Source organism: Taudactylus pleione, unplaced genomic scaffold (assembly GCF_031769625.1).
Source record: "Taudactylus pleione unplaced genomic scaffold, aTauple2 ptg000656l, whole genome shotgun sequence".
Classification (NCBI taxonomy): domain Eukaryota; kingdom Metazoa; phylum Chordata; class Amphibia; order Anura; family Myobatrachidae; genus Taudactylus; species Taudactylus pleione.
The window spans coordinates 1,942,106-1,968,398 of NW_028285058.1; the positions used below are offsets into that span (position 1 = coordinate 1,942,106).

At 48.5% G+C, this 26,293-nt stretch overlaps 1 protein-coding gene across 1 annotated transcript in view; it reads left to right on the forward strand.

The window, feature by feature from the left end:
- The first annotated feature begins 205 nt into the window (after positions 1–205).
- DYNC2I2 (dynein 2 intermediate chain 2) overlaps positions 206–26,293 on the forward strand; it is a 36,275-nt gene continuing 10,187 nt past the window's right edge. Inside the window, exons 1-7 of the mRNA XM_088455496.1 lie at positions 206–551; positions 3,085–3,342; positions 5,494–5,603; positions 6,284–6,441; positions 22,274–22,383; positions 22,665–22,832; positions 24,878–25,110. Coding sequence (XP_088311622.1) covers positions 471–551; positions 3,085–3,342; positions 5,494–5,603; positions 6,284–6,441; positions 22,274–22,383; positions 22,665–22,832; positions 24,878–25,110 — 1,118 coding nt within the window. The 5' untranslated portion in view covers positions 206–470. The remainder of the gene's footprint in view (positions 552–3,084; positions 3,343–5,493; positions 5,604–6,283; positions 6,442–22,273; positions 22,384–22,664; positions 22,833–24,877; positions 25,111–26,293) is intronic.

Here is a 26,293-nt window from a genome sequence, read left to right on the forward strand (position 1 = left end):
GGAAGCTATCAGTGTTGTTCTCTACCTAACAACCTGATTCATATAATTTTCCTGTTGGCCACTTATCAGTGGACTCCGACACGGATATATATGTAAATAATACTTAGAGGCGGTTTGTCAATCATGCAACAGCAGCTCACTTCGTTGACGATAGCCCATTTCAAAGATGGCGCCTGATGTGTCGGTAGAGGTGACATTCTGCATGCAGAGTGTAGCGTTAATGAAAAAGCGGTTTTGTGGTATCACCAGACTTCCTCGTCTCTCAGCATCTTGATTAGATGAATCTTACAGAATTGTGAACAAACCGTTAGAACAACACCCTCCCTTATAGGTGTTATGCGACCTAAAATGTCTCGCGTTACGTCATTTGCCGCGACACCTGGTGCAGCTTCTGGTTGCCGAGGTAACCCCGGCCGGGACCAGGCTCTCAGGCAGGGAACCTCTCGTGTTGCAGCCTGCTTTTCGGGACGATGCATTTTGTAGATGAGGTCGCTGAGGGGGTGACTGTGGAGTCTGTGTGGAGGAAATCCGATGGGTCCCGCTGTGAATCAGTGAGTTACCTTTCCTGTGCCATTGTTATAGTACAAAGATATCAACTGTATAGGAGCAGGACTGGGAAAAGTATTAGGAGGAGGCAGCCTGTCCTTGTTGAAGAGATATTGGTTGTCTTTCTCTGCACTTGTACTGCTTTGTAAATGAAGACTGCAAAATCCTAGTTCCACAAAAACATGAGCCAGATGCTGCATCTCTGTCTATTTATATAACACATAATGATAGAAATGCCAACGGGTTGGGTATGGATTGCCGGCTAGGGACGGTAACAGAAATTTTGGGGCCGGTACACTGAAGTCTCTGGGGCCCCCCACCTTCACAGAGAATAGGATTGCCTCCTCGTTATCTATCGCCCCGAGTAAAGGTTGCTGCTATTTCTTATGTGGCTAAAGGACCTCTGTGACGTATCCACCACGTGACCGCTGCAGGAGGCTGGACCGCTCCTGCGTTACCATCCACTAGGGCATAGAGGGGGAATAAATATTTGTGGCGAGCCACCGTGCCCGAAGCGCGGCGAGCGCAGCGAGCCCGCGAGGGGACACTCTTGGTCCCCCGTTAGCATCCCCGCCCCTCCCCCTTTCAGGCCGGGTCACGTGGGTGTGACGTCACAGGTCCATCAGCCTTATTTATTATTTATTTATTAACAGTTTCTTATATAGCGCAACAAATTCCGTTGCGCTTTACAATTTGAATCAAGATTAACATTATACTGGGTTGTAAAAGACATACATACATGACATACATAAGGGTAAGAGGGCCCTGCTCGCAAGCTTACAATCTATAGGGAAATAGGTGTTGATGCACAAGGAGAGGTGCTATTGCAAATTGGTCCAGCCCAATTGCAGATATTCTTGGTGGGCTGTATAATCCAATCACACTGGAAAGTTGGCCTAGGGTTAGGAGGATGTTCAATTGAAGAAAGAGAAGATGTGATAGGTGTTTACTATAAGAAGAGAGATAGGGAACTATAAAAGGTTAGGTGGGCGGTCCTGGAATCTGTAAGCTTGTCTAAAGAGCCTTGTATAGTCTAGACCTAACCCCCGGTTTTAGTCTCTCCGGGTAGTCCCGGAGGTGCGGGCTGCCCCCGGGGACCAGGGTACTTGTAGTGCCGGCTCCTGTAATTCTACAGTTCAGCACCCGGCTCGCTCCTGTCACTCAGGGGGAGTCTGCACTTTGGTGTCACCCCTCGGCAGGTGACACCCGGGATAGGATAGGCAGGAAACCCCACAGGCACTAGAGACTAAACAGCACCCTAAGAGAAGGCCGGCGGAGCACGTGACATCATTACACAGAGTCGCACAGATGGACTGCAGGGCCTTATCAAACTACTTAAACCTCCCTGGTTACCCCCGTCTAACGGATGGACCCACTGCCAGCATGTCACAGTATCTTATCATTATATTGTTTCCCCGCTAATGCTGGCGCACTAACAATACCACTGCCACTGGGTACAACTGGGTGTGTTGAGGCCATGGAATCTCGGAGCTTTGGGGCCCGGTATAGGTGTCCCCCCTATGTCGCCGGGTCTGTTTTCCCGGCGTTCGCCGATATTTAGACCTTCGGCATCCCGTATGCCAGGATGCTGCCATCGCAATTGTGATCCATGCTGTATCAGGCCTAATGTTACAGACTCAGTTGTGGAGAAGGAGCTTGAATCTTGTGTATATGCAAACTACTAAGGGTCCAGGAAGGGAGCACATAGGCTACCTGGGTCAAAGCTTTCTTTACCTAATTTAACTTTATCAGTGTCTAATGTTTAAGTGAAAAGGCTTCAACAGGTGGAGGAGGACATTTGGGACGACATCTACAGGTGTGGTGTAAAGGTAGACTGGTACAAAAAGTCGACTGACAGAAGGTCTACAGGGTAAAATGGCCTACACAAAAATGGTCAGCACTTGTTTCTTTTGTAATTTAGCCCTAATCCTAACACTCCCCCTAGTGCCTAACCCTAACCGCCCCCTCTGGCAGCCTAACCTTCCTCCAAGTTCCTAACCCTCACTCTAAAGGCCCCCATACACTGTGCGATTGGGGATCCGTTGTTCGACATATCGGGCGGTCTGCACACATGGTGCGATCGGGTGTCCGACCACCCGATATGCCGGCTCCCCCCGCTCTTATTCACATAGCAATCCATGGGATTGCACATCGTATCCCCTGATCTCATGGTCCTGCAGACAGATCAGGGGGTGCGATGTACGGCCCCGCAGGAGCGCACTTGGCCTGATATCAGGGCCATACACGGTACGATATAGCAGGCAAATCGCACCAATCAGTCGAATCGCCTGCTGTATCGCCCCATGTATGGGGGCATTAACCTTAAAAATGTTGAAAAAGCATAAAAAAGTGTCAACTCTTTTTTTTTTTGTGACCACATGTATGTCAACATTTTGTACCAGTAGACACATTGCATGTCGGCCATCTGATGTCGACCCATTGACTGTCGACCCTTACATTGCCGATCTTCTATGCGGATGCAAGTCTAGTGATCACCATTACGTACAGTAGAGTTGAAACATGTGGTTGTTTGTACAGAGAGGCTGCCAGACACACCCCATCGCCAGCAAGGAGTTATCTGTGCAAGTGTGCGGAGTCAGTGATGCTGACACTCAGACTGAGTGGAAACTAGACCAGAGAGCTCTGGACGTTGACCTTGGGCCACTTCTAGATTATCCAGATGTGGGAACGTTTCTAAAGCGTGTGGAGGAAGATATGATCAGAGAGCTGAAGAAAAATTGGAGAAGTCATGCATTTGATGGTTATGAGGTGACGTGGGAAGAGCAGAATCCACAGGTAATTTCTTGAGAATATCTTTGTCTCTAGGTTTAGTTATTTGGCACCACGAAATGTATGCATCAATCGGGAAAGCATTGGAAGCAATTAGGAAAGCATTGGAAAGCTTGCAGTCTCATATGTAAATGGGATTGTCGAGAAGTAACAAAATATAGTATCATTGTATAATTCACATTGGGAATTCCAGCATGGTTATGAGAACTACTCCTTACTACCTGGTGACTACCCAATCACATTTTATATGTATTTGTTTATAGTGTACATATAATATACATACACAAATATGGTATATACATGCATAGTCTACAAGCTATTGTATTGTACAATACATGCATGGTTTGCTGATGTGTTGTTCTGTTAATGAAAGCTAATTAAATCCTGGACTTTGTATATAATAATGATAATAATAATAATTATTATTATTATTAAAGTACAGTTCCTTTAATGGCTTTTCTGGCAGTGATGTAAATACTCCATCGGGTAGTATTCGGTTTGCTTTTAGAAAGACACGGTAGGGAGTATGGCCTCCTTATCAATGCAGCCTGTACAGGTTTCCCAGGAACTTGTTTTGCAGTTTTTAATGTGGCTATGTATAATAAATTGTGATCTATTTTTTTTCAATTGTTTTCGGCCCCATTGCTTTTTTTTTTTTTTTTTTTCATTCACCAGCGCATGTTCATTGTTTCTTTAATTAGTCAGGACCATGTTTGTGGGTATGATTTGATGAGCACCTCTTTATCAATTTGACGTTTTATATCCATGAAAATAAAAAGCAAGGAAATTGCTAAATAGAAACAAAATAGAAACTTTAAACTAGGGATGTGCAGGCTCGGATAGGTTCGAGTTTGCACGTTGAGTTTGGATTTTTCCCTCCAAAAAAACGGAACTCAGAAAGAGGCTAAACGTCATCTTACATGGACGAACATCATCATTCCTGGACAAAAGTCCAGGAATGATGATGTTCGTCCATGTAAGATGACGTTTAGTCCAGGAATGATGATGTTCGTCCATGTAAGATGACGTTTAGCCTCTTTCTGAGTTCCGTTTTTTTGGAGGGAAAAATCCGAACTCAACGTGCAAACTCGAACCTATCCGAGCCTGCACATCCCTACTTTAAACTCTACCAGTCTCATTATTGCTGTTGATTTGTTTGGTACCACAGTGCTCTGCAGCAGCCACCTGCAGGGCCCGTAACTAGGGTAATGCGACCTGTGGGCACCGCAGGGCAGGGGGTACTGTTTGGGCCTGTCAAATTTCCTGTTTATTATCATTCTCACTTGTAGCTTCCTCTTCTTTTATCCCCAGCATCTCCTGGCCTCTCCTATCTCTGCCCAGGCCCTTCCCCATGAGGCCTTGGCTGTTTTTTGGGTGCACTATCTTATGTCCCTATTTGGAAATTGGGGGGCAGCTGTAATGGTGGGTACACACACAACCATGGGTGGGACCCTGGTGTGTGTGTGTGTGTGGTTGCTGGCTGGGCAAAATTTTATGCAGATGTGAAATACAAAGGGTAGGATGGATCCTGCTTATAAGGGCTTACAGTCCAATAGGGAACAAGCTGAGACCAGAGAATTAAGTGAGATAAAATGTTGCAATTATGTAGTGTTCGTTCTAGCACCCTGCACATGGCACAACCCTTGCAGTTCCTATTTCCTGCCTGGGATGTCACTCTCTACTCTGGTGCTTCTAGCTCACTCAGATAATGCAACAAACTTCTGATATACAGACTAGTAGAATCACCAGAGCAGAGAGTGACACCCCTGGCAGGATAGAGGAACTGCACAGGTTGTGACAGGTGCAGGGTGCTAGAGTGAAGACTATTTTAAATTGCTTGGGCAGACCCTTAAAGAAGTCCAGAGAGGGTATTAGTAATAAAGAAGGGTCTTTTAGTTCACTGTAGCGATTATTCTGCTGCTATGTGGGGATAACAATGAACTGTTACATTTTAGTGTCTAGGAACCTGTGAACCTGATTTTGGCCCCAGTTGCTTTATTGGCAATTATGTTTGTTCGTTTCAATTATTTATTTTACCAAATAATGGTAAACAAATACCATATTAAGGGACACATATAGCAAAAGATGTTTTGTATGTATACCATATTCTTGTTGTATAACTCTATCTATCCTTTCCATTCTTATCTCACTATTTAGGTATCCTGTTTGCACAGTCTACAGTATCCTGAAGCTTTAGCTAAACAGCTTGAAGTCACCAGTGTCACTTGGAACTCTACTGGCTCTGTTATTGCTTGTTGTTATGGCAGGTGAGATAGGGATCCTTCATGTAATCAGAGTTTGAGTGCTCTGAGTGGTCTTGAGTATACAAGTCGCCTCCACTCAGTGTCCATGAGAATGCAGCCTCTCACACCGCTAAGAGCTAGTCACATCGCAGGGGGGGATCAGTATGCAATACCGCCAGACGCAGGTTCGAATCCCGACACCGGAACACCGGCAGTGAAGATCCCGACATGTAAGTATTTTCTATATTTACTAACCTAACCCTCACCCTCCCTTACCTAACGCCTAACCCTAACCCCCCCTGTAAGTGCCTAAGCTTAACCCCCCTTTCCCCGCAGCTTAAACCTAAGTCTCCAGGGGGGGTACCTAACCCTCCCCCCCCCCCCTGCGGCTGTCCACGCCTGCCGCCCGGCTTACCTTCCATCGGTATGCCGGGCGTCGGGCTCCCAGCGTAGGTAAAATGACAGGCGTCGAGATTTCGACGCCTGTCATTAGACCCCTTCCGGGATTAGACAGTCGGGAAGCCGGCGGTCGGCTTCCTGACTGCATCCCCACAGGGGCATGAAGTGACATGAGAGATTGCATTCCCGTGGATATTGATGCGGCCAGTGGCTGTCTCATTGTTGGTAAATGATGGGTACACCATACTTTCAAACTAATCCACCAGGTAAAACCTAATTTTATTCTATTTGGTTATCACATGCAGGTTAGGAGATGGAGACTGGAGTACAGAAAAGTCCTACATCTGTACATGGAATCTGGACCGTCGGTCCTTCAATCCAAATCACCCTGATACTGTTGTAGATGTGTCCAGTTCGGTTATGTGTTTGGCATTTCATCCTTCACGGCCGTCCCTTATAGCTGGTATGTCTAGCCACCGAGAGATTCTTATATAGAGAAATGACTTCATGTAGCACAAGGATAGGCCTTCTCCATACATGGGAATTACATTCAGTGTATCTATGTGACAATACAAAGATGCATCATCCATATACTATATTTGAATAGTCCCCATTATTATATAATGTCTCATTGGAAGGAAGTATTGTGCGAAGGTCTAATAGATTCAGCAACAGGAAGTTATGGAGAAAGATTCCCTGTATTATTCGGATATCATCCTGGTACAGAGAGACCAGGGTTTACATTTTATCTCAAGATGGCTAATCATCTGACATTTCTTATGCTGGGTACACACTGGCTGATATATTGGCCGATCAATTGATCGGCCAATATATCTGCTGCACTTCGGCTAGTGTGTACAGACGATATGTCTGTGAACAACTTTGTTCACAGACATATCGCATTGGCTGTGCTGCACAACCAATGAACACATATTTGCAGACATATCTGTCCATCGTTAAGTGTGTAAGGGCGATCAGAGAGGGTGCAAAGAGGGGGGGAGCCGCGAGCGGGTACTACTTACCCGGGTCCGGCACAGCTCCCCATCCACAGCAGCCCAGCACACGCTGCTGTGTGCTGGGCTGCACTGGGAGACGGTCCGAGGCTGCTAAAGCAGCAGCCCGAGCAGTCTCCTATGCCAAAGGGGGGGAGTGATCGCGCCCCCCATTGCCTGTGCGCCGGACTGAGGGGCACACAGCGCCCCCATGCCCAGCGCGCAGCGCTGCGTCGCCGATGTTTTGTTTTTGTCTTTCGAAGGGGGCGTGGCCACGCCTCCGCGATTAGGCCACGCCCCCTACCTGCCTCCAGTCCGGCCCGAGCTGCTGCAGCATGCAGATGATGGTCGTTCAGTGTGTATCACTCGATCTGCAGATGTATCTGTCAGGTGTGTTCCCACCTTTAGGAATTCTTTGAACAACATTATTATTTGGACAGACCTGTGATTGGCTAGCCTACACACACATGAAATTTCACCTGTGAGACAAGACTGACAGTTGCACCTTTTAAAGCTGGGTACACTCCTTACAACAGTACAACCCGATGATATGACGTAACGATACATTGTGTCGCCATACACACTGCGTAATCCACTGTAAACTGTGTGATGTATCATTACATGCTGCGTGTAACTACTTTGCGTCGTACATTGAATCATCCCATTTTTATGTGCAGCACATCCAAACGGACAATTCAATGAACGACGGCTGGGAATGTCGGATCGGGCATGCACACTATACGATCTGTACAATATATTGCTGCAGTCCGCGTCGGGACGATATATTGTATGGTGTATACCCAGCTTAAGGTACTTGAACGCAGACTTTCTTTAAATCTTGAGGGTACACACTACCTGATAATGAACTATAGCTCACATTCTTGTTTGGGTTTTAGGACAGGGTTTGTAATGCCCACTTAATACGTTTCTGTAACCTAGAATATTGGTGGCAAATGCGAGCACCAATTGCTTTCTTTTTTTTAAGCCAGACATTTTTCTTATTAATGGTTTATTTTACATATAGACCTATGTTTATCTGTTTGCCTGGGTTTAAATTCATTTTCAGTGAGCTCTACTGAAGGTTAATCTAAAGATCATCATCTTTATATATAGAGATAAACAGGATGTTCGTACCTATGTAAATCCCTTTATTTGATTCTGATGGGGGGACACTGATGTACATATAGAAAGTCCAATATGAAGTATTGCTCTTGATTTTATAGTGAGTACAAAAAAACTCTTTTCTCTGATATCCTTTGGGGGACACTGATGCTGGTAAATTCACAAAGTTTCCTTTATATGTGGCTGGACTCTGAAGTTTCATTTCGCAGAACCTTTCATTCAAAGCTAGTTTCTTTCGGATGCAGAAACATTGAACTTTTAGAACTTACAGCTGAGGTCCTGTGTGGTGCCATCCGGGGGGTTGCACAATAATTTGGTAGTATGTGCCATTTGATTGTGAGGAACACGTTTTCCTGATCCCAATGTAAGCCAGTCTGATCAACAGAATAATCCACCATGCGATTGTTTGCTTTAAAGCTGGACAAAAGCTCTTATTGGCATCATAAAATGATCAGTTTGCCTAAACTCACAAGTCCTATTTAAATAGGTTTTCAGAACCCTCACAACAAGTGAAGAGAGTCCTCTTCCTCTGAAGTTTGATTTTGGCACAAAACGCGTCACAATGTCCTGGCTTGGTTGAAACTTGGAAACTTAGGACCGTATTCAATTAGCAGTGAAAACGTCCGTTTTCGTAAAAAAACTGCGACATTTTCACCAAAAAACAGGCGAAAACGGCAACAGGCGTCCGCGTCAAGTCAGGGCATATAGGACCTAATTATGGCGGTACGACAGTCCTTTGACTGCCTGGACCTTGACGCCCCTGCAGCAGCGGAGGGGCCGTTCAAGTGGAGCGTAAGAGGGTCATTTGTTTTCCAGCTTCTCAGGATCTCTCGGATCTCATTGAAGAAGCCTGGAAGAACCCAAATAAGAAGTATTCTACTCCTCGTAAGTTTGCAACCCTTTATCCTTTTCCACAGGAGCAGGTCGCTAAGTGAGAGCTGCCACCGAGAGTGGATGCGGCCGTGGCTCATTTAGCCAACACACGGCTCTGCCGGTCCAAGGGGCGGCCTCCTTTAAGGATCTGCTGGACGCCGAATCTAAACGCGCTTAGAATTTCTCCCTTTTGGCAGAGGCATCCTGTTCGGCTCCGAGCTTGATACTATCATATCCCAGGCGACAGGTGGAAAGAGCACTATCCTGCCTGTGGTGCTCCAGAAGCGAAGGTTCGCGATATCGGGTCTTCCGTTCTTCCTTTCGAGGGGGGAACGGTTAGAGGTCAAATGGCCCAAGGACGCTCTTTCCCCAGCAGGGGTTCTGCACCACGGGGTAGATTCTCTGGTACATTCAGGCGCCCGGGTGCTAGGGTGTACCTGACAGGATCTCAGCCCATCCGGTCTCTGGGAAGGTGGGGGGCCGTCTTCTCCTCTTCCGAGACCGGTGGGTAGCTTTAGGAGCAGATGCCTGGGTAAGGGGCGTTGTCTCCCGAGGTTATGTGATCAACCTAAGGGGGCCACCGCTGCAACGTTTCTTCGCCACGGCATTGCCCAAGGAGCCGGAGAAGAGACTGCCCTTAAACCAGGCTATCAGTTTCCTCTGTTCAGAGGGGGTTATAGCTCCAGTTCCACAGTCTCAACAAGAACGGGGTTTTTACTCCAACCTGTTCCTGGTCCGAAAGCCCAACAGCACTTATCGTCCGATTTTAAATCTATGAGCCTTGAATGCCAGCCTATGGGTGGATCGGTTCCGCATGGAATCGCTCCGATCAGTGATCCAGGGTATGTCGGCAAACAAGTTTTTGGCGTCTCTCGACATCAAAGACGCTTATCTCCACATACCGATTTGGACGGGGCATTATTCTCTACTCAGGTTCACAGCTGGGAGAGCTCATTACCAGTTCCAGGCTTTGCCTTTTGGACTGGCTACAGTTCCGCGGGTCTTCACAAAGATCATGGCAGCGATGGCGAGTCTGCTGCATTCCAAGGGGATAACGATTCTGCCCTACTTGGACGATTTACTAGTGAAGGCAGATTCGGCTGCCCAACTTCAACTCCACCTGGATCACACTGTTCAGGTGTTACAGTATCACGGGTGGATACTGAATCTCGACAAAAATCACCTCACGCCGTGCCAACGTCTGATGTTTCTGGGGGTGATCTTCGATACGGCACCGCAAAGAGTTTTCTTTTCCTGAGCCCAAAGCCCGGGCCCATCAGGAAAGTGCTGTCTGCCCCTCGCCCATCCGTCTGGCTGGGCATGAAGTTACTGGGTACGATGGTGTCTACCTTCGAGACCATCCACTATGGCCTCTTCCATTCACGGATTCTCCAGTGGGAGATTCTCCGGAATTGGATGGGCCGCTCGGACGACCTCTCCTCTCAGTTGCTGGTTCTGTCAGATAGCACTCGTCAGTCACTTCGCTGGTGGCCGATTACCGATCACCTTCTCCAGGGTCGGTCCCTGGTTACTCCCAACTGGATCATTGTCACCACAGACGCAAGTGTCAGTGGTTGGGGAGCGGTGACAGAGAACCTCTGTCTCCAGGGAACCTGGTCGTCATCGGAGATAGGTTTTGCAATAAATGTGCTGGAGCTCCGGGTCATTTATCTGGCCCTGTGCGGGGCCCAGGCCCTCCTGGCCGTCGGGCCAGTGAGGATCCAATCAGACAACGCCACAGGGGTGGCGTATGTAAACCACCAGGGCGGAACCAAAAGCGCGCTTGCCATGGCAGAGGCAAGTCTCATTCTCACTTGGGCGGAGACGTTTGTCCGGCAATTTAAGCGGTGTTCATACCGGGGGTAGAGAATTGGGAGGCGGACTACCTCAGCAGGACCACTTTCCTACCAGGGGACTATCACAGGGTTTGGCAAACTTATATTATGTGGTGTGAGCGGCGTAGAGTGCATACTGCCCAGTTCCGCCTTCCAAGACTGCTGGCTTTTCTTCAGGGGGGTTTGGAGGCCGGCTTACGGCTTCAATCTTTGAAGGTACAACTTTCGGATCTGTCCATTTATTTTCAGCAACATCTGGCTCTCCTTCCAGAGGTGCAGACTTTGTTACAGGGGGTCTTTTGCGAGTGCAGCCTCCGTTTCAGCCGCCAGTAGTACCATGGGATTTGCCCCTGGTTCTGTCGGCTCTTAAGCAGGCTCCGTTTGAGCCATTGGAATCTGTGGACCTTCGGTTTGTCACGTGGAAAGTGGTTTTTCTTATGGCCATTGCCTCGGCTCGGCAGGTCTCTGAATTGGGGGCTTTGTCTTGCAAACCACCTTTTCTTGTTTTCCATGACTACAGGGCTGTTCTCAGGTTTCTTATTTTCAACCGAAAGTGGTTTAATCTTTCTACTTCAGGGTCCATAGGGTATCCACAGGATACCTTGGGGTATAGGTGATGACGTCAGGCATCGGGCACCATAGAGTTAAGTTTTCAGCCTCCCAGGATGCACTAGGGTCCCCCTCCTATACCCTACCCCCGAGCCAAGGCATCTCAGTTTCGTTTGGTGCCCGGCCGGAGTCGGATGCACCAGTTTAGAGGGGGGCTAGAATTGGCCCCTGAAGTTTTCTACAAGCAGCTGTGGCTGCTCATCTGGATGTACAGCATGGACAGTCAGTACTGACGTCCATGCTGTCTTCCCTACACCCCCGCTGGTACCAGAACGCCGGTACTGATCCGGGGATGCTGGTAGGCATCTGGGGTCACAGCTAGCGGTGACCCCAGATGTTTGGGACCATGGCCGGATTCAAGGGGGCAGCAGGTAAGCAGCGGGGTCCCGCGGTGGGTCCCTGCTGAACACATGGTCCAGAGTCCCCAGGCAGGGGGCTCCCTGGGGACTGGCTGCAGCGTGGAGCCAGGTTTCGGACCTGCGCTTCCACTACCCCCCTGGGACAGCGGACTGCAGCTGAGCGCTAGCGCTGCGGCGTCCCAGGGGTTAATTGCATGCCAGGGGAGCGCACCTTCCCTGTAACACAGCCGGCGCCTCCCCCGCTGCACACAGCCCTCTCCGCTCTGCTGACTGGCCCTGTGGCAGCGCTCCTCCCCCAGGCCGGCCTCCTCTCTGCTCCTCAGTGGCCATCTTTTGCTGGAAGCATAGTGAGCGCTGCTGGACTCTGAAGATCAGTGGCATCGCGGTCTGGGTCCCCCAGCATACCTCTCCTCCGTTGGTTCAGGTCTGTGTATGCAGCGCTGTGTCCTACCAGGCTCTGTGTCTGCGTAGTTGAGAATCAGGGCTGATAGTGCAGGAATTGATTTCTTTGCATTGTATGTACTTTCACTTTCTACTGTCAGCCGTTTCACTGTCCCTGCTCTTCTTCTGCTAAAGCCCTTGCGGTGCAGTGCTTGCAGGGTGGTTCTCCCACTATACTAACAAGTATCAGTGAGAGGGGTCACATACTTACCATCATGTCTGAGAGTGACTTTCCTCTCCAGCTTTTGTGTACTAAGTGTAAGGTACCAATAGCGGAGGGGGAGGGTAACGCGGAGGGGCTATGTCGGCAGTGTTATTTATTGGCGCGGCCAATTACTGTCACGGCTCCGGTACTGGAGCCGCCCTGGGCTTGTTTCGCCAAAGCGCTTACAACCCTCGTGGGCCAGTTAGCTCCGCAGCCTACCTTCCCACAGATGGGATTGTCCCAGCAGTCAGTGGTGTCGTCGCCCATGCAGGGTTTCCCGAGACAATTGATGGTACCCCACAGTCTCCCTATTTCCCCTCCTCAGGTCTCTCAGGAGCATGCGTGGGTTAATTCGCTGACAAGCTCTGTACAGCATTTGTCGGACGTGTTGCAAGGGGAGTCTGTGTTGCGGCCTCACAAGCGGCCGGTGGCGTCTCTGTCTGCTCCTTATGAGGATGACGACGGGACGTCCGATGATGGGGAGATTCTGGATCTTTCTGACCAAGAACCTCCCCGTACTAAAGAGTCTGACGCTAATTCTAAGGTTTATATTCCTGGCCTTATTCGTGCAGTCCGCACTGCTTTAGTTATTGAGGATGATGAGCCTCTGGTGTCAAAATCCAAATATGCCTATTTCAAGGATGTTAAGGGTGACGCCACAGTGTTTCCTCTTTCGGGTCAATTAGTGGACCACTTAGAGGAGGCGTGGAAACATCCAGGCAAACGGTATCAGCCTCAAAGGCGTTTAGCAGTGGCGTATTCGTTTGCAGACAATTATTTTGCTAAGTGGGAATCCCCGCCACAGGTGACATGTGACACGCCTGATCCGAAGTGCCACGCTGCCCATGCCCTCCATGTCCTCCTTAAAGGATGCCACGGACCGAAAGGTGGAAATCTGCCTAAAGTCCGTTTATTACCTTGCGGGGGGGGGGGGCAGCCAGGCCGGCTATGGCCATTTGTTGGGTAGCCAGAGCTATGGAGTGCTGGGCAGATACTTTAGAGGCGTCTTTCGATTCCGACTGTTCGGCTGAACAGACCGAGTTGATAGGCAATCTCAGGGATTCGGCCACTTACATTAACGAAGCAGCTTAAGATATCAGTACCCTGACCTCACAGATTTCTTCGGCTGCAGTGGCGGCTCGTCGCACCTTATGGTTGCGATCTTGGAAGGCGGACGCTGATTCCAAAAAGGGCCTGGAAGCTTTGCCTTTTAATGGAGAAGTCTTATTTGGTCCGGATCTAGACAAAATTGTAGCCACGCTGGCGGCAGCCAAATCGGCATGTCTCCCGTCTGCTGCAGTTCCTTCCAGTTCAGGTACGTCGTCCTTTTGGCCTTACAGGGCCCAGGGTAGGCCTAAAGCACAGTCCTTTCCCCGACAGGCTGGCCCCAAGAAGTCGGCCAAGCCCCGGAAGCAGGCCTGGAGTACCAGACGTCCGGCCCCTAAGCCAGATGACAAACCTGCGGCCTGACGGTCCGGGCCTCCCTTTGGGGGATCCCAAAGTGGGAGGCCGCCTGCTACGGTTCGCCCAGTGTTGGTCGAATAACCACGACAGACAGTTGGGTTCACGAGGTGGTTTCTCACGGGTATGCCCTCTCCTTCCGGCACAGGCCCCCGTCCCGATTCTTCACCACGGGTCTTCCATCAGACCGGAACAAAGCCACGGAACTGCGGAAGGTTTTGCACACTATGCTCCAGGCTGGAGTTATAGTGCCTGTTCCTTTTACCCAGAGGGGCCTGGGTTTCTATTCCAATCTGTTTTTGGTGCAGAAACCCAGTGGGTCGTACCGTCCGATACTCAACCTCAAAGCACTCAACAAGTCATTGCGGGTGCCGAGGTTTCGGATGGAGACCCTACGGTCCATCATTCTGGCGCTGAGTGTCATTGGACATACAGGACGCTTATCTGCATGTCCCTATTCTTTCGCGCCATCAACTGTTCCTCAGGTTTGCAATCCGCAGCGATCACTTCCAGTTCCGGGCATTACCTTTTGGGCTGGCGACAGCACCACGTGTGTTCACCAAGGTGATGGCGGTCATGGCGGCTTCCCTGCGGCTGCAGGGAGTCCGCTTGTTGCCGTACTTGGACGACCTACTGTTGGTAGCAGGATCTCCGGAGCTCCTTCTGCGCCATTTGGATCTGACGATTGCAGTACTGCAACAGCATGGCTGGTTGATAAACTGACAAAAGTCCACCCTGATCCCGTCTCAGAGGATTCTGCACCTCGGAGCCTTGTTGGACTCCAGTCAGCAGCGGATCTTTGTGACGGGGGAAAAGATCTCTGCCTTGCAGTTGAGGGTGCGCAGTTGTCTGCAGAGTCGCCGGGTGTCTCTTCACTCGGCAATGAGGTTACTGGGCTCCATGGTGTCGGTATTCGACATGGTGGAATATGCCCAGTTTCACTCCAGACCTCTGCAGCAATTGATCCTGTCCAAATGGAATGGACTGCCTCAGAGTCTCAAATACCAGACGATGGTGCTCACTCCGGAGGTTCGCCTGTCCCTTGCCTGGTGGTTGCAGACGACCAATCTCAACAAGGGTCGTCCGTTTTGGGTGCCGAACTGGGACTTATTGATAACGGACGCCAGTCTTTGGGGCTGGGGAGCGGTCACGGGTCCACACTATTTCCTGGGCAGATGGAAAAGGAGCTTCTGATAAACATCTTGGAACTCTGCGCCGTTTTCAATGCTCTCCAGCAGGCCCATCGGGTTCTCTAGGGTCATCCCGTGCAGGTCCAGTCGGACAACGCCACCACCGTGGCTTACATAAATCGGCAAAGAGGAACCAGAAGTCGGGCGGCACTCGTAGAGGTGTCCCGCATCCTGATCTGGGCGGAGCGCAATGTCCCGGCCATATCAGCGGTATTCATCCCGGGAGTCCTCAATTGGGAGGCCAACTTTCTCAGTCGCCAGGACGTTTATCCGGGGGAATGGTCTCTGCACCAGGACGTCTTTCAACTTCTGGTGGACAGGTGGGGTCTTCCAGAGTTCGACCTCATGGCGTCACGGCACAACAACAAGTTGCCGGTGTACGGGTCTCGCACAAGAGACGAAAAGGCGTCTCTGGTGGATGCTCTGTCCGTCCGGTGGACGTTCCAGTTTGCTTATCTCTCCTCCGTCTTCCCTTCTTCCACGGGTAATCCGGAAATTCAAACAGGAAGGAGGGATGCTCCTTTTGATAGCTCCTGCGTGGCCCATACGGCACTGGTTCTCAGACCTTCAGGGTCTGTCCGTGGACATTCCTCTGCGGTTGCCGCTACAACCGGACCTACTGTCACAAGGTCCTTGTCTTCACCCGGACCTGACTCGGCTGTCTTTAACGGCCATGTTAAGGTCCAGGGGGTTTTCCAGCTCTGTAGTACGCACTATCCTGAGAGCTCGAAAACCGTCTTCTGCAAGAATATACCATCGTGTGTGGCATACGTTTTTCCAATGGTGTCAACCGAGAGGTTATGCACCTCGGGAGTTCCGTCTGTCTAGAGTGCTAGCCTTCCTACAGGCGGGACTGGACCATGGGGCTTCGCCTTGCTTCTTTGAAGGTGCAGGTTTCTGCCCTGTGTGTCTGGTTCCATCGTAGGATTGCTACGATCCCTGATGTGCGCACCTTTATGCAAGGTGTTCTTCGAATCCAGCCGGCATTTGTTCCACCGGTGGCGCCTTGGGATTTGGCAGTGGTTCTGAGGGCTCTCCAGGGACCGCCGTTTGAACCACTGGGCTCAGTGGATCTTAAATGGCTGACAGCCAAAACAGTTTTCCTTCTGGCCATCGCTTCGGCCAGACGTGTTTCTGATTTAGGGGCTCTATCTTGTAGACCCCCTTTCTTGATTTTTCATGGGAACAGGGTGGTGCTGTGCACTCGTCCTGATTTTCTTCCCAAAGTTGTTTCCCGGTTTCATATCAACGAGGAAATTGTTGTGCCGGCTTTTAACTCACCTGACCTTTCAGTGGGTGAGGCCACTTTGGACGTTGTGCGGGCCTTAAAGATTTATGTTGACTGCACTTCTTCGTTTCGGAAGTCTGACGCATTGTTTGTCCTCTATGGCTTCCGTAAAAAGGGTTGGCCTGCTTCAAAGCAAACTTTGGCAGGTTGGATCCGTATGTCAATTTCAGAAGCTTATCTTCATGAAGGCCTGCCGGTTCCTTCCTCTGTGAGGGCTCATTCCACTAGGTCTGTGGGTCCTTCGTGGGCAGCTTGACGTGGTGCCTCTGCAGTCCAGATCTTCAAGGCTGCCACGTGGTCCTCTGTCCATACCTTTGCGAGGTATTACGCGTTTGACACCTTTGCCTCTCAGGATGCTTCCTTCGGGCGGCGGATTCTCCTTTCAGCACAGGAGCGTCCCCACCCTTGAAGGATACTGCTTTGGGACATCCCCAAGGTATCCTGTGGATACCCTATGGACCCTGAAGTAGAAAATATGAGATATGGTAAGAACTTACCTTTGTTATCTCTATTTCTACGAAGTCCATAGGGTTCCACAGGACTCCCGCCCTGTCGCACCTGTGCTGCAGATGGGCTTTGCTCTGGTCACCGTTTTTTCCGTCTCCCTCTGGTGAGAATGTGATTCTTGTGTGTGTCCAGATCTTTTTTCTCTCTCTTCCTTCTCCTCCTCCGGCCTATGGCTTGGTACGTAACTGAGATGCCTTGGCTCGGGGGCGGGGTATAGGAGGGGGACCCTAGTGCATCCTGGGAGGCTGAAAACTTAACTCTATGGTGCCCGATGCCTGATGTCATCACCTATACCCCAAGGTATCCTGTGGAACCCTATGGACTTCGTAGAAATAGAGATAACAAAGGTAAGTTCTTACCATATCTCATATTTTCCACTTGAACCAGGACATTGTTTTTCCTGCTTTCTCATCTTCACAGTTTTCTGGGGACCAGGATGATCTGTCACTGTTGGATGTTGTCCGGGCTCTGCGTATTTATAGATAGAACTTCAGACTTACGTCGGACGGATTCTCTATTGGTCCTCTACAACGCCCACAAGCGTGGCTGGCCAGCCACGAAGCAGACCATTGCTAGATGGGCTCAAAGGCTTATTCTGCTGCGGTGCGCCCGGCACCAGCCAAGGTGACGGCTCATTCCACTCTGGCTGTGGCGGCCTCCTGGGCGGCGCGTCACGGGGCCTCAGCTGAACAAGTTTGTCGCGCAGCTACCTGGTCCGCTGTCCACATGTTTGTGCGGTTCTACAGGTTTCATGCCCAGTTTGGACGTACAGTTATCCGGTCAGGCAACCTGAGCGTTCCCTCCCCTGGGGGCGGCTTTTGAACGTCCCATGGTCCAGTGTCCCCCAGCCCAGACCAAAAAGAGAAAAGAGGATTTTTGGTACTTACCGTTGAATCCATTTCTCTGAGTCAGGCTGGGGGACACTGCGTTCCCTCCCTCACGCTAAGTTGTATTGACTATGAGTAATGATTTAGGTCCTAATTGACCGTCAGTTTCGTTATTTTTCAGGGTGACTGTCCACTGAGTATTGCTTCTCCTTACCAGGCACTTTTGAGGTTGTACTGGAGTCAGGGGTTGCAGGGGGGGGAGTTTTAGATTTCAGTCATTAGTGCCAACTCCACACCTTCCCACCCACAACTCCATGGTCCAGTGTCCCCCAGCCTGCCTCAGAAAAAAGGATTCAACGGTAAGTTCCAAAAATCCTCTTTTCGCCTGGTTTTTGGTGAAAATTTCATTGTTTTTTTGTCGTACAATGGCAGTTTTTGTCAGTGGCAAAAAACCTGCTGTTTTCAACGCTAATTGAATATGGCCCATAGTTTGAAAGAATGATTTTGTTCGAAGGACAGCCCTATCCTCATTCAATTGACTATGTATCAATTGACTATCTACTGAAAGGAAGTGGTGGGAAACCAGGAGATCTAAAACTTCAGACTTCTATGATAATTTCTTGCTGAAATATGCTTTTTAGCTTTGAACATGGTCCCAATAACAACCATGACTGGAACAGCCACACCCGTAAAATCCAGTTGTGCTGAGAAATAGGCACAGCAACTTCTATCCTGCAGGATAGGCATGAAGATTTGGAGCTAGGAGAGTTTTTTTTTTTTTTTTTTTTTTTTAATCTTAATTTTATTGTTTAGTTTGCCTGATTCAGGTTTTGTAGAGGAAGGTGGGCATTAGGACAGCGCCGCCAAATGGCATACAGTGCATCCGGAAAGTATTCACAGCGCGTCACCTTTTCCACATTTTGTTATGTTACAGCCTTATTCCAAAATTTAATAAATTAATTTTTCTCCTCAAAATTCTACACACAATACCCCATAATGACAACGTGTAAATAGTTTTTTTTGAGATTTTTTCAAATTTAATTTAAAAAAAAACCGTAGAAATCACATGTACATAAGTATTCACAGCCTTTGCCATGAAGCTCAAAATTGAGCTCAGGTGCATCCTGTTTCCACTGATCATCCTTGAGATGTTCCTACAGCTTCATTGGAGTCCACCTGTGGTAAATTCAGTTGATTGGACATGATTTTGAAAGGCACACACCTGTCTATATAAGGTCCCACACTTGACAGTGCATGTCAGAGCACAAACCAAGCATGAAGCCCAAGGAATTGTCTGTAGACCTCCGAGACAGGATTGTCTCGAGGCACAAATCTGGGGAAGGGTACAGAAAAATATCTGCTGCTTTGAAGGTCCCAATGAACACAGTGGCCTCCATCATCCATAAATGGAAGAAGTTCGGAACTCTTCCTAGAGGTGGACTCTTCCTAGAGTTGGCCAGCCGTCTAAACTGAACAATCTGGGGAGAAGGGCCCTAGTCAGGGAGGTGACCAAGAACCCGATGGTCACTCTGTCAGAGCTACAGCATTCCTCTGTGGAGAGAGGAGAACCTTCCAGAAGGACAACCATCTCTGCAGCAATCCACCATTCAGGCCTGTAGGTAAAATAATAAAAGGAACTAGATAAATTAAATCCAAGGCGCTTCCCAAGGAGCAATCTAAGCACCTGTCAGGTCTAAGAGACCCTGCAGCAGATCCGAAAAACCTCCTGTGCAGGTTTAAAGGTACAAATAATAATAAATGATAATGATCCGCGCTGAGTATGTAGAAATTGTATGATATCTAACATATATTATGAGGTCACACATATGTAATATCCTAAATTACTAAACAGTAAAATACACAGTGTTATCCGTAATATAAAACTTATAGAATAACCATAGTATGAAAGGGAAGAAGGGTAGAAAAAAAACATAAATAATACATATATATGAACAGTAAAATAAAAAGACTTTTGAAAAAGTCCCGTGGGTTGTGACGAAACGCGTTAAGGATCCCACATCAGTTCATCTTATTATGGCAAGAACTAAGCGGCATTAACTCTCCCATTGTGCTTTCACCCGGCTGGGGACTAGCAACTATCCATCAGTTGGACCTCTATTGCAGATTCCGAGGACGCTCGGACAGAGGGTCCAAACATTTCAAGACCGCAGTAACGTGAGTTGGCAAACGGCTAACACCAGGTGGTGCACGCTTGCTTTTATTTTCATTAGTAGCAGGCACATTTACCAAGCGGTTTATACCATAAGAGGGACTATATATATGCATGCTGGCATACTAATATTGGATATCCAAGTCCTTGGTACTGACTGTTGGAAATTTCCCTATTAAACAACGATTCAGTTAAATTCTGCTTGCATAATCCATTTTTTGGCATACACTGCATGTTTTCAGGATTACCCGGGCTACACTCTATGACTTTATGTGCTGACTGCTACAGTGAATCCTTCATTGTGGGGATCACATTCATACTTTTAAACAGAAAGGTTTGACTGCTACATATTGCAACATCTTGGATTGATTCCTTTTTTAGCTTTCAATGCGCTACAATTTTTTTTACATTAGAAGGCCTTCTAATGGAGCATACACACGGTCAGATTTGTCAGATGAACGATTGAACGATTTTACCAAAGTTTTGAACGATTTGAACAATTGAACGATTTTTGACAGCATTAAAATGAATGGAATCGTCCAAGTCTGACTGCAAACACATCAGATGTCAGATATCGTTATCTGACAAACGGGAACGCGCATTGTAGATCGTCCATCGTTCAGGCATGTCATATATATGTATCATTTATGGGTTTTTTTTCTACCCTTCTTCCCTTTCATACTATGTTTATTATGTATGGTAGAGTGGCCAGACGGAAGCCACTCCTTAGTAAAAAAAAGCACATGGCAGCCCGTCTGAAGTTTGCCAAAATGCACCTGAAGGAGTCTCAGGCCATGAGAAACAAAATTCTCTGGTCTGATGAGCCAAAGATTGAACTCTTTTTGGTGTGAATGCCAGGCGTTATGTTTGGAGGAAACCAGGCACCGCTAATCACCAGGCCAATACCATCCCTATAGTGAATCATGGTGGTGGCAGCATCATGCTATGGGGATGTTTTTCAGCTTCAGGAACTGGTAGACTAGTCAGGATAGAGGGAAAGATGACTGCAGCAATGTACAGAGACATCCTGGATGAAAACCTGCTCCAGAGCACTCTTGACCTCAGACTGGGGCGACGGTTCATTTTTCAGCAGGACAACGACCCTAAGCACACAGCCAAGATCTCAAAGGAGTGGCTTCAGGACAATTCTGTAAATGTCCTTGAGTGGCCCAACCAGAGCCCAGACTTGAATCCGATTGAACATCTCTGGAGAGATCTGAAAATGGCTGTGCACCGACACTTCCCATCCAACCTGATGGAGCTTGAGAGGTGCTGCAAAGCGGAATGGGCGAAACTGCCCAAAGATAGGTGTGTCAAGCTTGTGGTATCATATTCAAAAAGACTTGAGGCTGTAATTGCTGCCAAAAGTGCATCAACAAAGTATTGAGCAAAGGTTGTGAATACTTATGTACATGTGATTTCTTATGTTTTTATTTTTTTATTAAATTTGCAAAAATCTCAAAAAACTTTTTACACGTTGTCATTGTGGGGTATTGTGTGTAGAATTTTGAGGAGAAAAATGAATTTATTCCATTTTGGAATAAGGCTGTAACATAACAAAATGTGGAAAAAGTGACGTGCTGTGAATACTTTCCGGATGCACTGTAGGGACCTGATAGTGCCCTGGGGCCCTAATCACTCCTTCAGAGCTATACAGCCCAGTAACCTGAGGTGCAAGCCCAGTGTATCACCGTGGGGCAACACATTTATAATTCAGGTACTGAAATAGAGTGCACTCACAATAGTATTTTCCAATAGGATTTTTTATTACATCAAGTAAAGTCGGCGTTTCGGTCACGAACTGACCCTTCTACGGACATACCAATAACCATGGAGGAGGTGTTCGGCTATCTGAGGATAGTCCCTTTCTCTAGGACAAAACCTGTCCACCATCCTTTGAAGGGACCTCTGGGGCCAGAATAGGCCTAGTGAAGTGGCTGCCAGGAGAAAGATGAGCGTATCTGTGTGATCTGCTGTCCTAATAAGGACACTTACTTGAATCTACGCCACCAGTGCATGGTCTGGCGCTTTGTGCCCAATAGCGCTAACAGCGTGGGATACACCTGGTCAGTACCTGCAATAGGAGACTGTAGAAGTGACCTCCTGAGCCAGCTCCTCCATAGAGACTGTATAAAATATTGTTGTTGCCCCCAGTGAAAGAGTTAATGAATGCAATTAAATAAAATAGAAATCAATGTTACCAGGGGCAGCCAAACTAGAATACACCCTAGTCATGTGGGCAGTCAGAGAACACTATGGATTTCCCTATGTGAGGAGATATAGAAGGGCAGGTAGAGTAGACTTTGTATAGATCTTACATTAGATGTAAGAGGTATGTTTTTTACACTAGCAACCAATCATTATCACTGTTTATTTCATTTCCACCTGTGACTTGAACACACGTCCTTCTCATCAGGAGGCCTTTTCAATGGTGAAGTGCTAGTGTGGGACACTAGTCGAACAGATGACCCCTTAATCGGTAGGACAGGACTCTCAATAGACAGTCACACGGATGCAGTATACCAGGTAATAATGGAATGACCAAATAGTAAACTCTTGTTACCATATGGCGTGTCTGGCTGCGTCTGTGTGTGCCAGCTTGGGGGAAAAGTTTTGGGCTGTAGCACATAACAACCAATCAGAACCTGTTATTTTCCTAACACGGTTAATAAAATGAAAGCGGTTGCTCTGTTTAATACAATCTTTTTCTGGTGCGCGAGTTTTCATAGATTCACAGTATTGTGTACTATAGTGCGCAGGACCAGCGATTATGTAACTATCACTAACCAGTGTCTGTTGTCCGGCAGGTTAGTTGGCTGCAGGATCTACCACAGGCTCACAGGCTGCAGGTTTTGAGCATTTCTTCAGATGGGAAGATCCTTGTGTGGCAGATGGAGAAGGAGGGACAGCTGGTGCTGCTTGATGGCTTCTCCCTGATCGCTCAGCAAATACCCAGCAACACAAAGATAAACAAGGTCACTCCTATATACAATACAAGTGTACATTTCACCTATACAGAAATGCAGTGGAGGCAGACATTTTGTAGTTTGACCCTGTATTATAGAATGTAACATATTCAGGGGTCTATGGGCCTAATTCAGACCCACTCGCTAGATGCGTTTGCACGCAGCCAAAATATGCAAACCCGCGATCGCAAGGCAAGGCCCACTATGTCTTGGCGTGCGATCGCGGTGTGTATATAGACTCCCACCAGCCTGTCATAAGACGCCCACTTTCCCTTAGTAATACACCATATCCAGGAAGTGTATGCAACAATCGGTAACATCGAGTAACATTGGAGCCATACGCAGCACTTGTGGTTGACCATACCCTATCGCAAGCACTGCGAGTGCTTCAGTGTGTAAATCAGCCATGTGACGTGTATTATGGAGCTGCGACTTAATTATGCACGCCTCTAAAACGGCGTTAAGCAGCTCAGACACGCCTGCGTTCACACCACCACACCCCCCATTTCCATCAACCAACCCCAGTCACCACCCACAAAAGGCTTGTCCTGTCACTCATTCTAGCGAGGTGGCTATGCGCAGCGAGCGATTGCTTCCCGATCGCATGGATTAGTTCGCGCACGTGCACTGCAGCTTATACGCTTGCAAACATAGGCAGGCTGCGTGCGAACGCAGCCTAGCGAACAGATCTGAATCAGGTCTTATGTACTAGGAGAGAGATATGATAAAGTACCAATCAATCAGCTCCTATCATATCTCTTCCTTCCTTCCATCCATCCATCCATCCATTCATTGATTGGTGGGAGTCTTTAATCCTAAAATGAATGATGGAAGTAAGCTCTGTTTCCTATTGTAACTATCATCAGCTGGTCAAATGTGGGATCAAGCTGACTGGTGTTCCCTGCCCGCACTCTTCTGGGTTTTGAACCAGAGGAGAAGCTGGCTGCCGGACAGCACTATAATAATGCAAAGTTCAACACTGTCCCTTAGAACACTGACCTAAGTGGATCGGATACAGGACAAAAAGGTCAAGTTGTTAAGCAAAATCTGGCAGTTAACTTGTTGTGACATCCATAGCCTTGCCTCTGTGCATCAATGCATGATTTACAGCTGGAGCAACATAACATTTTTGTTACTCTGGACACTTTCTAGCCAGTTATACAAACTAGCACTTAAGCCCTGCTGCAAGATAGAGGAGCACCTACCTTCGAAGCAATGACTGCTTTTCAGAGAGGTTAAGGACAGAGCAGAATGCTGCACAAATTTAGTAAGTTAGCATTCGTTATTAAATGTATATAATTAAGCTCTTTGCAGCATTTATGAGTGTTGTTAATTTGGTACCTCTAGAACAGGGATGGGGAACCTCAGGCCCGGGCACAGTATAAGGCCCGCGGAATCATTTGGTCTGGCCCTCGGATCTTTTTTTCTGCTAGCCTCATCTGGCTAGCAGGGTGCCTAGAATGGCACCCTGCAGCCAGAATCTATGCAGAAGTGCCCTCACACCTGCGGGTGCCGTCTTCACCCGCGGGTGGGGAAATGTGCGGTGACCCGGTCACCGCTGGAGATCAGACACTTGGCACTTGGGGGCTGCCCGGCACGTCCGTAAGTGCCGGGCACGCACCCAAGAGTGACGAGAAGGGGACGCGTCTTATACACACGCCCCCTTTTCAATGGCCATGCCCCCTTTTCGGGCGCGCGCACGGAAGTGCCCTCTCTAGCTCCGGCGCCCTGCCTGCCGCCGGATCTAGAGTGAACACTATTTAAGTACATTGCAGATTTATTGTGTTTGTAAAACATATGGGTATTGTCATTTAATTGTATTTTTTATTAATATCCTCTCGTACATTATAGTCACCATTTTGTCATGTCACTGGCATAGCTAAGAGAGGTAGCTGTTTAGTTTTTAGCTTCTGCCGTCTGCCTCACTTTCTCAGCATATCAAGAAATAAATATTGCGTAGGTCATGTAATGCCAGCCAAAACTCATTTGTGCAGCCAGCCGTTAGTCCGGATATACCCGTGATTCCAGGTGTGACATTGCATGCTTCCTTGCAGCTCGGCCGTGGTGACACTGCAGTGGGGGTGACTTGCCTTTCCTATTCGCACTTCGATCCCAGTCTGTTCATTGTCGGGGTAGAAGGAGGCTACTTGCTGAAGTGTTCCTCTGCAGCCCAGACCGCTGCTCTCACCGACGTGGCTTCCTCTGTTCCACTTAAAGCCCCGGCCCAGTTCACCTTCTCCCCACAAGGAGGCCCTGTCCATTGTGTGGACTGCTCACCTTTCCACAGGTATGTAATAAAGCAACATTAGACAACCGTTTCATTATCTAGCAAAATTATAATCCTATCATGGGACTTGTATTGGAGCTGTCCCCTTTTATGGGGTAAAAGAGGAATCTGCCACATACATATCGTGTTAGCAGTGTCCTCAACCTTCCTGATACTAGAGGTGTGATCATGTCTGGGTTTTCCCATTTATCATGGGTATTTTACAACCATCTTTCTTTTCAGCTGTTGTACTCAGGCCAAGTTGCTCTTAGCTTGTTACCCCGTGAATATAGGGCCTGATTCAGACCCGCTTGCGAGCGCACAGCGCTCGCAAGCGGGTCGATGGTCCTCCACTGCGCATGCGCACGGCGGCTCCGGCGTGCGCATGCGCGAGACCCGGCCAGCGACGGGCGCTCCGTCGCTACGAGTCTTGCACAAAAGCGGGGCAGCTGTCAATTGTGATTGACAGCTTGCCCCGTTTTGGAGGCGGGCAGGGGGGGTGGCTGGCCAAACGGAGGCGTTCCCGAAAGCTCACTGGGGCTTGCGGGAACGAGACCCTACCACAAGAGTCTCGTCGCAAGCCCCGATGGTATCGCGACTATCACCTGGCCGCTCGCTAAAGCTGTGGGTGGTCACCCACAGCTTAGCGAGCAGCCAGGAGGCCGTCTTTAAAAAAAATGTAAAAAACAGGGACGCCCTGATTCAGAGCGAGCGCTCTCAAAGAGCGTCCGGCTCTGAATCCGGCCCATAGAGTAGAATATTATTTTGTTCAGTCATTGGAAAGAAGCCACTGTGCACCCTGATCTGTAATCTGTAGATCAGAATTTTCAAGTCTGTTCACGCCTCTATGTCTGAACGAGCGAACAAAACATGCGAACGTAATTTTGAAAAAACGTCCCCTGGCCGCTCGCATCATACGTCATGTCCGCTATTTATTAGATTAATCGAGTACATCGGATGGCGTATGAACTGCTCGCTATTCTTGTGGTTGGTTTTTCCTACCACAATCATGCGAGCAGTTCTAACTATAAAACAACCAAGTGATGTGGTCGATGAAGCTGCTTTAGTAATTATGCACACAAAACGCCCGTTTTGACCTTTAGGCACGCCTGCGTTCGGATCTCCACTCCCCGTTTTCAAGCACCTTCCCCTGTTACCACCCACAAACGCCTCATTCTGTCACTCAAAATAGCAGGCATTCGCT